This window comes from Microcaecilia unicolor, chromosome 13 (assembly GCF_901765095.1).
Source record: "Microcaecilia unicolor chromosome 13, aMicUni1.1, whole genome shotgun sequence".
Lineage (NCBI taxonomy): Eukaryota > Metazoa > Chordata > Amphibia > Gymnophiona > Siphonopidae > Microcaecilia > Microcaecilia unicolor.
Genome location: NC_044043.1, coordinates 62,186,788 through 62,203,737, shown reverse-complemented (window position 1 = coordinate 62,203,737; position 16,950 = coordinate 62,186,788). Strand labels below are relative to the sequence as shown.

Genomic DNA, 16,950 nt, shown 5'->3' with positions numbered 1-16,950 from the left:
CAGGTGGCTTATATGTGCTTAAGATGAAAGGTGAATGCTGCTGTTGGAACTGTGTATCAGGTCTACTAGAAACCTGCATGGAATAAAGTCCTTAAGATTGAAGTTGCTGGTGGACATGTATTTCTTGACTGTACCAGGAGCCTGTGGCTGGAGGAGATTGTTCTATCCTTGGCTGCATTTAGAGGTACCTGGTTACAGCCTGCACCCTGGAGAATCTTAGCAAAGTGGCATTAAAAAGGCTAGTGATTTTAACAGAGAGGAGCGTTGTTCTTCAATGTTGAACATATAGGTCACAGGAGAAACTGGGGACCTGTGCAGCTTCGGTTTAAGCTTGCTGTTAGATGGGCAAGAACACTCTACTGATAATTGTTTGTCTACCTACTCCTAGGCCAGACAAAAACACACCAGGTATGCTGCTTAACTGCCATGACTTAGTTGTAGTGCGTCATAGTCCTTATTTATAGACATACTGGTCACCGCATCTCAAAAAAAGATATAGTGGAATTAGAAAAGGTACAGAGAAGGGTGACGAAAATGATAAAGGGGATGGGACAACTTCCCTATGAGGAAAAGCTGAAGCGGCTAGGGGAGATATGATAGAGGTCTATAAAATACTGAGTGGAGTGGAATGGGTAGACGTGAATCGTTTGTTTACTCTTTCCAAAAATACTAGGACTAGGGGGCATGCGATGAAGCTACAAAGTAATAAATTTAAAACGAATCAGAGAAAAATTTTCTTCACTCAACGTGTAATTAAACTCTGGAATTCATTGCCAGAGAATGTGGTAAATGCGGTTAGCTTAGCAGGGTTTAAAAAAAGGTTTAGTTTGCTTCCTAAAGGAAAAGTCCATAGACCATTATTAAAATGACTTGGGAAAAATCCACTGCTTATTTCTGGGATAAGCAGCATAAAATGTATTGAATTATTTGGGGATCTTGCCAGGTATTTGTGACGTGGACTGGCCACTGTTGGAAACAGGATGCTGGGCTTAATGGAATTTTGGTCTGTCCCAGTGTGGCAATACTTATGTACTTATGTAAAGTGGACTCCTTTGTTTGTTCTCAGACAGAGTGAAATGCACAGACACCCTAATCTGACAGGACCTCCATGCAGCATATCAGCTGTATTATTCCAGCCATACTAGACATAACCAGAGAGAAGGCAGATTGCACTTACCTAGCTGATATCTACTTGTCTGCCTGCTCCCAGACCCAGCCAGTTACCCCAGCTGACACTCTGAACTACCAGCATGTTACATCCCTTTTTCCAGAGATACTGGAAACCAGAGAAAATAAGGAAAAAGGTGGGGGGGAGTGAACAGATTAGATTCTCTGCAACAGAACATACTCAAGAGAGAAGTGGTAAGGCAGAAAGACATTTCTATTACCGATCACACTTCCCAGTGCCCAGCGAATCATGAAGGAATCTTTAAATTGGCAGCTTAGACAGACTACCCAGAAATACTAGGTCTAAGAGATCTCAATAAGGGCTAGATTTATTAACAATTTTCCTTTCCCTCATCTGAGGAAATATTACAGCAGAAACCAAAATATTCCTGAAGGTGCACTACTAAAGAACTTCAGAGTGTATCACGGCTTAAGGAAAAGAAGTACAGTCTCTTGCAGTCCCTTGACCTATGTGCCATCACAAAAAAAAAACCAAACCAAAACACTCCTGAAGTACAGTCTTGGAAGTCTAGCCCCAAAATGTCTTACTCTTAAGTGCAATAAGTTAATAGACAAGGAACTTAAGTAGAAATCTATTTTCCCTACACCAACTAACTAACTAGAATAGATAAAAACGCCAACTGATGAGGTTGACATTTTATTCATTTGTAGAACTCCCCCTCCCAAGAGTGAGCAGTGAAAAACCAGTATCTTTAAAGCATCTCTTGCTTGGGATTAACAAAGGCCATTCAGTCTGAAAATGTGACCCCACAACTATCAGTGACTCAAGGGATGCTTAAAAGGGCCGCAAGAGGACACCAGTGTTGAGCAGAAGGTATCTCTTCAAAGCAGAACTTGAAACTCCCTTTCACACTTTTCTTTTTTTTTAAAGCACTGCTGAAGCTGTGCAGAGGCATGTTTTCTAAAAAGGGTGGCGAAGGCGCAAATGTGGCGGTTGTGGGCGAGTGGACAGACACAGAGCCCACTAGAATCCTTGCCGGTAATCTCTTCCAATCATCCTGATGAAGCACCCCAAACCGAGTCAGCAGGAGGGGAGCCAGGATCGGCTGATGAGCAGGCTCCAATGCTATCCATGGGGAACTGCAATGGGAGCAGTTCCCCATGGAACTAACAGTATGCACTGGGGCAGACATGAAGGAAAAGAAATGCAAACACTTACACAGTTATGGGAAGGAGGGGGGGGGGAAGAGGTTTAGGCTGTGTTGTGCAATTTTTGCTATAAAAGGCTGTTGGTTGATAATAATTTTATTATTTTTTCAAAAGGCTGGAGTTCTAGGTTTGTAGTTATGAGCGCATCTATGCTGGAAGGACAGATGGGTAGGGAAGGGGAGGGACCTGGTACCACCAGGTGTACCCCCAACAGTATGGCAGGGAAAAGTCAAGACCCCTAATTCAACTGAACTCGAAGGGAACAGGTCAGGGGCAAGCACAATTCAGAGAGCTGCGCAGGATATATCTATACACCTGCTGAAATACAGAGAATACGGAAAGTGAGGCTGCTGCATAGTATCTTATATGGTCGAGTTCTGGTGTTCTCTCTACCGCCACAGCTCTAGTGTTTTCTCTACCGCCACCTGCTGGTAGAAGGACATAACTCGTAGATCTCTGGACTGATCTGTGGGACAAAATGGAATATAAGACTAAGCTCATACTATGTATGCTGAAGAATCCCTAGGACTCGAGAAGAAAAAAAACTTGTTCTTGAAAGATAGCATAGAAACAGAATAAGAAAAAGCCGGGTTTGACAACATTTTTCACTTTCAGAAGAACTATCAATCTAAAAACAGATACTTCCTGTGAAACTAGAACTAATATTTCTAAAGTTCTGGCAGAGGTTGGCAGCAAAAGAGCAGTGACCCCTAAAATAGAGATGGACTTGGGCGACAATCATCACCAAGGTTTAACAACCTAAGGCCCAACTGTGAAGAAATTTATTCCACCGGGTCTTTACAACTTTAAATAAGGAATACAATAGAAGCTCATAAGGCTTCATCTGCTACCATATGTGGCAGACAGAGAAATACTAAGTATTCTACGACTTCACTGTGCCCTTGGGAAGTGAATCATACAGAACTACTTTGTTTCTCTTTCTCCATCTGCTGGTTGATGGACATACAGGTTCTGGACTAGTCTGGTATGAACACTAAAGAAGTTAAGGTTCCAAGCTGGAACCATGCAACATATTGAAGGCCAAACATGAATAATTTGAAAAACTATATCACATATGGATAAGAAGCCAACGAAGCCCCATCCACTTACCCCCAAAATCAAACTATTACTGCCACCTGAACCTTTAGAGAGCTGACCACCTGGTCCTTGTGAACCTTCTGCAGAAAAGCCAAAATGTGCTCCATTTTTTAGGCTCACAAAAGAGAAAACCCTTGCTCCAGGCTTCAAAATCTCTAGACTTGCATATACACTATAAACAGAGCTCTTTCTCACCTGCAGAATGGAGGTAATTACCTAGGAGAACAACCCTTACATCTCAAACGCGACCTCTCTAATGGCTATCAGAATGGGACCTTGAGACAGAAGACACCTCCACTGCGGGAATCTAAGCTCCTCTCTCATCTAGAATCTGACCAAATCCACACATCATGGATGCCTGGGTCAATGCTGCACCATTAAAGAAGGATGTACTGCCAAGGGGAAAATACATACAGAATCTCCATCACTGGCCACTTCTGCAGTAGGGCGTTCACTCCGGTCACCTTTTACTCTTTGATGACTGAAAATTAAATTGTCATCAAGTCCATCACCAGTATTCTTTCATCAACTTTTGATGACAGAGAGAAGGGCTCATTGGACAACTCATTTTCCTGTATCTAGTGCCTGCTGAGAAAATCTACCTGCACATTTACAACTCCCACAATGTACAAGGTCAACAATGCTTGGAGATGAGCCTCTACTCTACCGCTGAACTCTTTGCTGCTAGTCTTTAAGTCCCTGCTTTGAGGCAAGGCCTATTTTTGCCAAACACCCTTTACTCTGCGCGGTATATCAATCACCTGGCTTCTGAGGAGGACCACTGACCCTGGGCTACTTGGCTTTTGCAACAAGTGCCCCAGATGTTCAGACTGCCATCCATCATCATCATCATCCAACTAAGACTTTCCAAGGCCACTCCTTTCATCAAGTTCATGCTTGCCAACCACCAAGCCAGACTGGTCCTGGCCTGCAGTGTCCTTGGAATACACATTTCATAGCTTTGAGTCTCATTATGTGTGTCCATGGGACCAAATCAATTGCAGCCATCAACCCCAAGATTTGCATATAACTCCAAGCCCTTGGAGCTTTTTTTTTCCACAATAGAATTCTCTTGCTCCTGTAACTTGACTCTCCTCTGGTTGGTCAAGAATACCTGACCCTTCTAGTATCAAAGCAGGCTCTGAGATGGTTCCAAGCTGGACTTCTTATCACCCAACTACACATCAGCAACAACTGGATCACTCACACTGCCGACTTTCTGCTTCCCACTGCCTGAAGGACCCAGTCATCCAGGTAAGGATGCACCAGAATCCCTTCTCTTTGTAAAACTGTTGCCACAACTACCATCATCCAAAGGGCAACACATGGAACTGGAAGCAACCTCCTAAAACAGAGCAACCTTTGATGACTTCTTCAGATTGAAATATGTAGGTATGCTTCTTTCAGGTCCAGCAATGTCAGGAACTTTCCCTTACCTGACAGCCAACAAAGACAGAGTTAAAGGTTTTCATATATAATTGTAGAATCTGCAATGACTGGTTTACACTTTTGAGATCTAGACTTGGTTCAAAAGTGCTTTCCTTTTTCAATACCACAAAATATTTCTACGACAACTTACAAAATCCCCCAATTTTTTTGTTCTTTTGTACACCTGAGAACCAAATACTGCCAGAAACTCACACAAAGACCTGGTATACATGATGTGCTTAGGGGACAATTCTACAACTAGTCAACTCCATTTAGGTGCTCTTAAAATGCTCACTGGAGCTCATTCTACAAGGGCATCCGGGCACCATTATAGAATATTAGTGCAACCCATCAGTACACCTAACATTTATGCACCTGCAGTTACACCAGTCATAGACCTGATGTATATACTCCATTGCATCTAAGTGCTATGTAAGTTACATGCACTATTACAGAATAGCAATTAGGTGCTCTGCTTGCACTTTCACAGGTAAGTGTACACTTACGTGTGCAAGTGCCAACATCATATATAGATATATATAGGACATATAAATGCGAGTGCCTAGATTTCTTTATGACATTTATACCCCACATTTTCCCCGCACAATTTGAGTTCAATGTGGCTAACAAGCTAAAAAGTCATTACAAAATATGAAATAAAATTTATAAAGTCACACTATCAATAAGGAAAGAACCATAAATACATAAAATTCAGTAACGCATACTGGAGAAAATGGAAGGTGGGAGACTAGGCACCAGGATCAATTGACAAAGTTTTTGAAAAGGAAAGATTTCAAAAACGTAGGAAAAACCAAGTAATCATGTTGGACTTATATTTTTTGGCAAGGAATTCCACCAATTAGTACGTTGGTATGAAAAAGTAGCTGAATAGACAGACTTGTAAACTACTTTCTTACAGGTATTGGCACACTCACAGAAGAAATATCTGGATTCATAGAGGGAATTCTGAAACCTCTCGTACACAAAACTAACAGCTTCATACAAGACACCACAGACTTTCTGAGTAAATTGAAAAATATCAAGCAACTACCACCTAACACCCTTCTGGTCACGATGGATGTAGAATCACTATACAGCAACATTCCACATGCGGATGGCATAACTGCATGTGGAAGACTCCTAAAAAAAATCCACACTGGACCATCAATACTCACCAGAAACTATTACAAAATTAATCAAATTCATTTTAACTCACAACTACTTCCACTTTAACAATGATATCTATCTGCAAATAATGGGCACTGCGATGGGCACCAGGACAGCACCCCAATATGCCAACCTTTTTATGGCTGAGCTGGAAGAGACATTTCTGAATACACAGCAGACCAAACCTCTAAAATACTACCGGTACATGGATGACATTTTTATGATTTGGACGGAGGGTGAAGAAACTCTGAAACAATTTTATTCTGCCTTCAATACATACCATCCTACAATCAGATTCAAAATTGACTACTCCCCAGAAAAAGTCAATTTTTTGGACACCACGGTCTCAATCAGTGATGGCTGTATACAAACATCTATATACAAGAAACCCACAGACAGATGCAGCTACCTCCACAACTCCAGCTTCCATCCTTCACATACAAAAAGATCCAAGATACCACCCTATCTGCTCTGACCCAGGGGACAGAGACAGACACCTTAAAAGCCTGACTGCATCCTTCAAACAGAAAGGCTACAACCCCAAAATAATCTCCAAGAATATTGCCTCCTCCCTCAAAACACCCAGGGAGAATCTGCTACAGTACAAGAAGAAAAAATCCACAGACAGAATCCCACTTGTAGTGACATACAATCCAGAGCTGGAAAAACTGAGGAAAATCATAAGAGATCTACAACCTATACTCCAGGAGGATGAATTACTGAAAGAGATATTCCCATCCCCACCAGTACTGGCCTTCCGACAGCCACCCAATTTAAAACACAAGCTAATCAGAAGTAAACTTCCATCACAGACTGAAAAGGAACAGAAGGGCACACTTCCCTGTAATTTATCCAGTTGCAAACTATGCCAAAATATTTCACAGGACCCCAAAGTCATCCACAAAGGAAAGATATTCAACATAAAGGGATCTTTCATTTGCTCATCTTCCAATGTGGTATATATCATTCAGTGTAAAAAATGTAATGAAGGATGCTATATTGGAGAAGCAGGCCAGATGCTTAAGACAAGATTCAATTTACATAGACATCACATGAACAATACTGGTGCCAGCAGGGTTCCCACGCCTGTTGGTCAACATTTTACAGGTCCAGGACACTGTACCAGTGACTTCACAGTGAGAATCCTGAAAGGTAACTTTAAAACCATACAAGAACGTAAGACCTTTGAAGTCAGAATGATTGAATATTTTAACACCCAACAGAAAGGACTTAACAAGGATCTGGGGTTCCTAGCCCATTATAAACCATAAAGCTGTATGTCTCTGTTGATCACCCTCCCCTCACCTATCCACACCCATCCTGTTAGAATATCAATGATATGCTTTGATGTCCCCATGCATACCTCCTACCCACCCCCATCCTCCCACCCTGTCAGACTGTCATAGTAATGCTTGAATGTTTTCACTTATATACACTGTCAGCTAGCACATTTGCTTATTTCCGATCTGAGGAAGAAGGGCAACCTTCGAAAGCTAATCAAGAAATGTATTAAGTTATGTCCAATAAAAAAGGTATCATCTTATTTTCTTTTCCATGTTTTATTTTGTTTGATTTCTATTGATAACCTTAAGAGTGGACTAACACGGCTACCACACTCCTCTACTTACAGGTAGGAAAAAGAAGACGTAGGTAGTCTCTTACACAACAACTGAATTGCAAGAAGGCAAAGTAACAAGGGGCAACATATAGTCTGAGGCAATACCATGCAAAATCTGAAATGAGAGCAGAGTTGTAAACAATCCTGGCCCTAATGGGAAGCAATTAGATTCTAGAATTGCCCCTTATAGTGGCCACAAACTTTTCATCTCGTACACCTTCCAGCTATGACAAAAACATGATTAAATGAAAAAGACTGTGCTCTGCTGCAAGTCTGAAATTTCTGTGAAATCATCAGTGGAATAAAAGATTAGAGCTGTACTGAATAGCATATTTGACTATTTGGCCGAATATGAACTTTAACATAACAAATAATGTGATGTGACAGTTCTTGCATACTGCTAACACCCTCTAATCAGAGGTTCAAAGCGGTTTAACGATAATAAAAGAAGCAATGTGACATCAGAGATCAAATGTTTATTTCAGTAGGATTTAGCAGAGCCCCAGATTGTTCATATTTGAATTAAACTCATTATTCAGCAGAGTACGAATAATGTATTTGTGGTACTATCTGGGGACAAATCAAATATGAAAATTCGGTACAGCCCTATAAAAGATGCTACAGTAATGATGGACATAGGCTGTCAGGCAGTTGTTCAGCAATTTGGGCAGAACATAGTACCCAATAAAGAATGCATAGCTCTTGCTCAGCAGCTCCTACCTATGTAAATTGTAGGCCAAGTCAATAGCAATGAGCACACCCGTGGGGGAAGGATATATACTCATGTTATCAGTGGTGTAATCCAGGAACTTGGCTCTCGCATAGCGCTCAATATCATGAGAGTCATAATCGCCCCAGCGAAGCTGAATGTCAATCCAGTACTTTTGTGTAGTAGTGCTGTCCATGACATCCCTGAAATAGAACACAGAATTATTTCACTATGTACAGAGGTCCACATCTCTGCTCAACCCCCAGTATCACTTCCAGCAGAAAATAAAGATAGAGAGCAATAATTACTTTGAGTCAGCAAGTAGAGAAGGTCGGGAAACATTCCACTTGTAAGAGGCAAACAGCAGGATGTCTGCACAGGAGGAGTTCATCTTATAGGACTTTCTTGGATGAATGGTCTCCTTCTGCACAGTCTCAATTTCCAATGCATCGAGCTCCTGATCAAATACCTGGAAAACAATTGTAGGATTAGAGCACTGCAGTGAAATGCAAACAAGCTCATTGTTTTCAAACATCACAGAAGGCTCTAACCTAGCATCATCACTGCAAGCTCCAATGGGCTTAGCTTACAGGTATGTCTGCTTGAGAACACAGCTCTTCTCTGACCTCAGTTCTCAGCAGACCTTATCCTTAGCACAGCAAATATTAACGGCCTGTAGATCTAGCACTCCAGGTATACTGTGTGAGCACAAGACTACATAGCTTCACCAGTCTCCTTTCCTGTTTCATGTACCTGGCACAAGTCCATAACGATACTCTCATGGATCTTCTGCCACAAGTGAGCTCGGAAGATTTGGATAAGTGAGATCTTCAGTGTAGGAATTTTGCCATGCATGAAAATACCAGTCAAATCTAACTGTACTTGGAAACCAACATAGACCTGCAATGAGAAAGCACACCCCACTGTAACCACAGACAAAAACATTCATATTTTACTACATATTTCTCTTTCCAAGCCTTGCTTAGTGCCATTACATGGTGATCCTGAAGCATAACTATATCAAATCTCAGTAAGGCACCCACTACTACTGACGTTCGGTAGGAAGGAAAAAAATAATCTTGGTTGCACACTGCCCAAGTTAAAATGGTGTCCACTGTTAGTTTTAAGCACTATGGTTATTGATGGTTGTACTAATAATGCAGAACCTTTGGGCATGGTAACACCAATGGTGCAGCTAGAGACCCTGATGAACCTGTTCATGAATCCACTGCAGTAGGCGATAACTTTCTCATTTCTGTAATTTAAGAGGACTTGCTACAGTCAAGTGGACTGCTGGAGATAAAAGGAAGAAAATGCACTGCTAGTTTTGGACCACAAACCCTGTATTTAAAAGATACATGAACAGTAAAACTGGAAGAGCAAAAATAGCCAAGCTGCAAAAGGCAACTGATGCAAATTTAAAATAAAATTTCCAAGCACACCTTTGTACTTTATATTACATCCTTTGGACTCTCGGTTTGGCACAATGGAAGTATAAAGGTAAACATTAACAGTAAGATTGGCTTGGGAGTGAGATTCACCAATGTCAAATGTACAAAACTAACCAATTTGAAGACACTACCCCAGAAATAAAGAGAGACTCACATTTAATTACTATTTTTTTTAGCTAATTGTTAAATCAAACACATTCATTTTAAAAATAGGACTAATTAACCCTTTTGTCTGTCACTACACTCAAGTTCAAAGTGATATGGTAAAGTGTTAGCGACTGACCAAGAAAAAGGAAATAATAAAAGTCCTACTAGACCACCAGAGGTTGCACAGGAAGCCTACCATCTGCTGGAGACAGAGAAATACTGACTGGCTAAGGTGGGTGGTGGGTGGGGGTGTTGCACAAGGTTCTTAAGTGATGACATCACAATTTAGTAGTCCTCCATCTCCACCTGCTGGCAGCACAGGAAAAACTCAAGCATCTGGACTGGTCTATGGGAATAAGGAATTTTCAATTCTTTGCTATGAACATTATTTTAAATTCTTTACAAACTGCATCTCCTCTCCTTTCTCATCCATTTCCAAGTTTATTCGTATTTGACATACTACCCAGGAGGGGCCTTTCAGGGTGGTTTGCATTCAAGGAGAAATGAGGTCTTACCTGATAATTTTCTTTCCATTAGTCCTTCCCACTATTCCAGAAACTATGGGATAGTTGTGTCCATCAACCAGCAGGTGCACATACAGAACTGAAAACTGAGCTGAAACATCTCTCTCAGCATCCAGTCCAGCTTCTCATTTACGTACACAAGCAATAAGGAGAAACTCAGAACACAACCACCTTAAACAACTCGCTAACCTAACCCTAACCAGATGAGCAAACGTGTGGACCTCTCTCATCTCTGGACAATTTGTAGAGAACAAGAAATATGCAGAAAGCACCATGCAAGGTGACAGCCATTTGACCTATTACTTCGCATTGACTAAAAATCTCAGAAACCTCAGGCAGACCTCTGGAATAGTGACAAGGACTAATGAAAAGAAAATCATCAGGTAAGACCTAATTTCTCCTTCTAATAAATAGCTCCCCACTATTCCAGAACCTGTGGGAATAGTGGGAAGCTATGTAATGGAATTACAGTTCTGCAGTCCCCTCACAATTCTGTCAGTACCACTTGGCTCTGTAGTTCTTATTTAAACAGCTTTGAGTTCATGGTGTTCACCTGAAATGGATTAGAGCAGTTGTTCCCAAACTGTGGGCCTATTCCTAAATGGGGGGTCATGACCAAGTTTGCAGCAAAAAAATAAAAAATAAAGCAAGACAGTGATGCCACTGGGTCATGTGGGCTGACAGGATTTAGCCTGTGTGGACTCACTGTGAGGCAGTGGTGACTCGGTTGTAACAGAAGCACGTAAGGAAGAAAGCCTAGTGCCAGAACTGAGATCGCACATATTTTTTAAAAACAATTGGAGATGAGGAAAACATTGCACTAGAGAAAAGTTTGGGAAGAATGGATTAGAGGATGCCTCACATGTTGTTCAAGTTGGTGCTTGTTGAGATGGGTGGATGGTGGTAGAAACAGCAGCAGAGTGAAAAACAGAAGGCAGACAGGAATCTGGGCAGATTTGCACATTCTGTGATGCATCCCAAAATATGCAACAAGAGGTAAATTTTACACCCACAGCTGCAGCCACAAAAGTCACAGAAAACTGTGGGTCACAACTACATTTTCTCAGACGACTTCAGTGTTACTGTACCTCAGTTCACTAATAAGGAAATTGATGAATCATGAAAGAGTAACTATTTACCAGTCAAATCAAGATCCGTTTTCTGTTTGTCATCCTACTATATATAAACACTGCTCCATGCTCAAAGAAAAGTACTCTTCCCTCCCCTTCTCACTATCGCATTCTATATAATCAAGCAAACGTCTATCCACTTTTCCCTCAGCAACTTACATTGGCTCTGTTGATGGTGGGGGACCACCAAAGTGTGAATCTTCTGTTAGGGATCTGGTTAAGACCAGACCTCTGAGCGTTTGTCAACTTCTTCCATTTCATGGACTCCTCAAAGCCACTAGCCTTTTCCCTGCAGGGACAGAACACACATCTGCAGTCATTTCTGTGCCTAGAGCAACAACTCCCAACCCTAAAACTTCCCTACTAATTACAAGAGACTTACCTACACAAATTTGTGCTTATAATTGCACTCCTACAAATCATCTGCAGACATTTCTAAAATATACATTCTATCATAAGTAACTTTATGAAATCTTTCCTTTCTAGTGCCATCTCTTTACTCTGCTCTATTCTCACATTCCATGAACAAGACCTTTGGGAACAGATAATCCACACATGGTCAGCTTAGGCCTGGCTTTACTTACCAGAAGAGACCTTCCCATGTGGGGAAGTAAGTGCCCTTGAAGAGTGTGTGCTCCAAGATGCCTTCCACACCTCCAAGTGCTTGGATCATGTCTGTACGATAATTATTCAGGTTCCAAAGCTTCCCATCATGGCGCTGGTGGGTCCACCAGAATGGGTTCTGTTTCAAGACCTACAGACATGATGGGAAGATAACAGCAGTTAGCTGAATTTAAGACGGACTATACAATCTGATTATTGAGCAATCAGCCACATAAAAGGACTATTCCCCACCACAACATCATCTCACATAGATTCATGTTCAATGTACCACCTACAAGCAATGAAAACTGAGAAAAATCTAGTACCATAAAATTCTAAGCACCCCGCCAAGGAAGTAATCCTACCATGGGAGTTTCAAGAGTATGGGATAGGAACAAGAGACTCCTACCGACACTGTCCAAAATCTCCATCCCACTGACATACCCAACAGTTAATTTGTTGACTGCTCTGTCGACACAATTGCACTGCTGTACTGCCACACAGGAGACCTGCATTTGATTCCTGAGCCCAGCTTCTGCTTCTCAGCTAACTGGGGCTAGGGATGTATAACTCTGATGGGTGTCCCAGACCTACAATGGTGACACCTGGTAACCAAACTCAGTAAGAATGTACACCAGGTTCCAAAATAACTAGGTCTGTGATTTACAGCTAAGGTCATTTGGTGCAAATGCTTAGCTAAATTAGGAAAAGGAGGTAGGTGTTCATAAACACTGGTGAGAAAAATGCCTTGGTAGATTTCTTGTAATCTAGTTAGAAATATGTATAAGCAGAAAATAAATTTGCTAAATAAAGTTCATGGCATTAAAAGTCCGACAGAGACAAATTCCAAACAAGAAGCAGGAAACTGCTGAGTCAGGGGGAAAAAACAACAAGAAAAGAATTCCCAACCTACCCACCCCTCCCTCCAAAGGTAATGAGAATACTCTTTACAACACCCTGTGTAAATGTTAGCAAGAAAGTATGGAGTGTGCAGTACTCATATACTACCTGGTACTGTTTAAAGTCTGTTCGGACTCGCCAACCCTTATCATAAGCCAGAGTGTGCCTGTCCTTCTGGAACAGTGTGTTGATGCGGGGAATCCCACGATCCCAGGAATCTTCCAGATCCTCTAGAGTCAGTCGCCTAGAAACAAATGTGTATCAGATGGTGTGAACAGGCAGAAGACTGAACTTTGTGTTTATTTACCAAAACACTGAAGTAGGATTCCTCACAAAAATATAGGTACTGAACTTTTTAACTCTGCCCCAACAACACAGCAGAAAAATTAGAACATCCTGTACAGTCAGGGCTTGATGCACAAAGCTTACTGTGCTGTTAATGTTTGCTTTAAGCAAACATTATTTAGCAAACAATGCACAAAGAGGTTTTCCGTGGCTTTGTGTGCCATTAGCAGCCACAGAAATCCGTGCAAATGAGCTCATTAGTATTTGAATGAGCATTCCCGGTGATGCACAGCTTCAGAGAACCTAGCTCTAATGAGCTAATTTTACAGCTGCTCTTGAGCTGTCAGAAGAGGAAGGAAACACAAAGCAGAAGGTTGCAAAGGCTGCCTGCTTGTGTTCCCTACCTCCCTCCCCGCCGCAGGCAATTTCCTGGTGGTCTGATATACCCCAAACACCTCCCCCCCTCCCAACAATATTCCATGGAGGTCCAGTGGACTGCACAACCCCTACCCCAGCGCTGCTGCTTTCAAAATGGTGGCACTCAGCTCCTGCCCGATGCATCCCACAATTTGAAAGTGGCAGCACAGAGGCAGGAGCCCTTGAAGTAAGTGCTCTTGGGCTTACTCCTGCCCAACTATTGTTAAGGTACCAAAGACAGGAGGGGCAGGAGGGATTGCTAGACCACCACGGTCAGTTGCTGGGGTGTGTGTGTGGGGGGGGGGGGGGGTGAGGGTCCGGTTGATCACAGATGTCAAATGCACTTAAACAGCTCGGACTCACAAACTGCAAATGATGCACAAAGGGGGATCTGTGCAGCTCATTTACATGTGATCCCCTTTGTATATCGCTTGCTGTTTGAGAGTCACTAAATTTTACCAAGTATTACGTATTTGTTTGTTAGGATCTATTGACCACCTTTTTTGAAAGAATTCACTCAAGGCGGTGTACAGTAAGAATAAATCAAACATAACCAATAGGAAATTACAGCAGTAAAAATGAGAGAGAGAGAGAGAGAGAGAGAGAGAGAGAGAAAGAAATAGATAGATATTAAGGAGAAATTAGTTCTTACCTGCTAATTTTCATTCTTTGTGTCTCTCCAGACCATTTCCAATGACTCAGTATATGTCCTCCTAACAGCAGAGGGGGAGACTGAGAAATAAGGGGAGTCTGGTTCTGATTCATTATCTTCTGTTTTGTCAACAGAAATACTGATTGATTCAGGGCTGTATAGTACCTTACAAGCTGAAGTTACTCAGTAGTTTCAGTTTCCCCCTCTGCTGGTAGAGGGGCATATACCAACTTGTCAGGAATGGTCTGAAGAGATGATAAACACAGATTATGCCCGCTTCTTCTCCTGAGCTTACAAGGCAGTACAAAGTTACAGAAAAAACCCATGTTCCTATCTAGCTACTAAACTTCTGAGGGGACCAAAGCACCTCCATCCCTTTGCCTTCCATTTGGGATCCACATAATTTCAGTTAAGCTCAGAGTTCAGAAACAAAATATAAAAATTAGATGAAAAAATCCAGTTAACCACTCTTCTACTGCTCCAAAAAAAGAAAACAAATATGTGGCGATACCGGATATTTGACATCTGCTGCTGGGCTGGGCAACTCTGGTTTGTGAACGTAAGAGTAGTCATACTGGGTCAGACCAATGGTCCATCTAGCCCAGTATCCTGTTTTCCAAACAGTGGCCAAGCCAGGTCACAAGAACCTGGCAGAAACCCAAATCATGGCAACATTCCATACTACAAATCCCAGGGCAAGCAGTTGCTTCCCATGTCTGCTTCAATAGCAGGGTATTAGCTGCCCCAAACAAATCTTCAATCTTGTGCCCCCCATCAATTAACTTCAAGGTCCCTAGGCACCCCCTAAGATTTTGATAGTCATAATCACCTCACCACCATGTCTCCTAGAACAATCCAATAAAAATGCATAATTGGACATCATACATTTAAATTTTAAACTTTATTTAGTATATACCTAATGAGGACAATTTACAAAATCCACTTTCCTCAGTAAATGGGCCATTTGGAAATTCCCACTCTCCCTGTGCATAAAAGGACAGGTTGATGGTTCTTCATTTGTGTGACTGTCAGGACTATTGTTTTGTGTTCACTGCAGCTGCTCTTTACTGCCCTCCTCCTGCCCCAGAAGTTGCTGCCCTAAGCAACAGTCTAGTTTTAAGAGGCGAGTCGGTGGCTCACCTGTTTTGGGCAATGGCCTCCTGCCGCTTGAGGGCATATTCAGCCCACACACGTTGTGAGTCTATAAATTCACTCTCCCATGGCTGGATATAGCGGTACAGGTTAGGAATCAGCTGGTCTTCCTCATGGCTCATCCCGGAACGAAAGTGTGTGATACCAACATCTGTCTGCTTGGACCACCTGAAGGACAACAGAGAATGTAATGTTAATTAAAAAAGAAAGCTACTTCCTAGGACCCCACCCAGAAAACAGAGGATAATAATCAAAACTGAGACTCACCTCAAGTCAGACTGTGGGATCAGAACATGCCCCATGGACAGCATTCCAAGGCCCCCCAATTCTTTGGGTGTGTAGAAGACCACAGGAGGGAAACGACTTGGCATCTTAGAGTTCAGGCCAATTTTGATTCTAGTCTGAATCTTGTTCTCACATTTTACCAATAGATCCAGCAACTCTTGAGTGTTTACTACAGCCTCACGAAAGTAGGTCATCAGCCCTATGAGTGCTGTGTTCCACTTGTTCACAATCTGCCAGAAAGATAACCCAACAGCACTCCTAATCCAGGTTTTTGCAACACACACAGCGATCAGAACAACCACCATCCCTATACCATCCTAAATAGCCCCATGTCCACCTTGTTCATAAGCACATGCACAAATTCCGCAAGTAGTAGGGTCCCCTGTCACTCTCCACATCAGAGGATGCACAATTTAAAAGATATTACCTTGGTGAAAGTGGTAGAGCCAGAAGCCATGAGGATCTGTCGAACTCTGTTGTGGAATCTCTGCATAGACTCATCATCTACTCTCAGGAAGCACTGAGCTGTGCGTTCTTTGGTTACCTGGAACACAAAGGTAATCAATCACCTTGCACTGGAGACATGAAAGGCTGGGGGGTTCTCTTCTCACAGCACAAGCCACATGCACCCTTCCACCCCCTAACTTTATCTTAGCTCCTTTAAGATATGGCATACTAATCTCAGTAACTATGTAATTCTAATGCTTTAAACATTCCATATATCCTAAGATTCTAAATAACATCTTAATAAAAATACAACAAAAAAACATTAGCACTTGTAAGATTGTTACTGAATGGCATTACTCTTAATTCCTGATTCTACGGTCTCTGCGTACTTACATTTAATTCATATCATCTTTGATATTTTGGAAAATTGGATGAGACGGCATAAATTGAGATTGAATGCGGAGAAGACAAAATTTATGCTTATTAGTAATTCCACTAGTGACGAAGAGAATAGAGTAACAATTAATAATACTACATTTGAGTTCTCTTCCTCCATTAAAATACTAGGGGGTATTCCTCGACACACATTTAACACTGCAA

At 41.8% G+C, this 16,950-nt stretch overlaps 1 protein-coding gene across 3 annotated transcripts in view; it reads right to left on the bottom strand.

Moving 5' to 3' along the window:
• The window catches only part of PRPF8 (pre-mRNA processing factor 8), an 87,828-nt gene that overhangs the window by 19,352 nt on the left and 51,526 nt on the right, over window positions 1-16,950 (bottom strand). For all 3 annotated transcript variants that reach the window (XM_030186195.1, XM_030186193.1, XM_030186194.1), the window contains exons 24-32: window positions 16,331-16,447; window positions 15,886-16,133; window positions 15,607-15,786; window positions 13,221-13,356; window positions 12,194-12,363; window positions 11,769-11,898; window positions 9,111-9,257; window positions 8,666-8,826; window positions 8,369-8,560 (exon numbers count right to left, since the gene is read on the bottom strand). In XM_030186195.1, coding sequence (XP_030042055.1) covers window positions 8,369-8,560; window positions 8,666-8,826; window positions 9,111-9,257; window positions 11,769-11,898; window positions 12,194-12,363; window positions 13,221-13,356; window positions 15,607-15,786; window positions 15,886-16,133; window positions 16,331-16,447 — 1,481 coding nt within the window. The remainder of the gene's footprint in view (window positions 1-8,368; window positions 8,561-8,665; window positions 8,827-9,110; window positions 9,258-11,768; window positions 11,899-12,193; window positions 12,364-13,220; window positions 13,357-15,606; window positions 15,787-15,885; window positions 16,134-16,330; window positions 16,448-16,950) is intronic.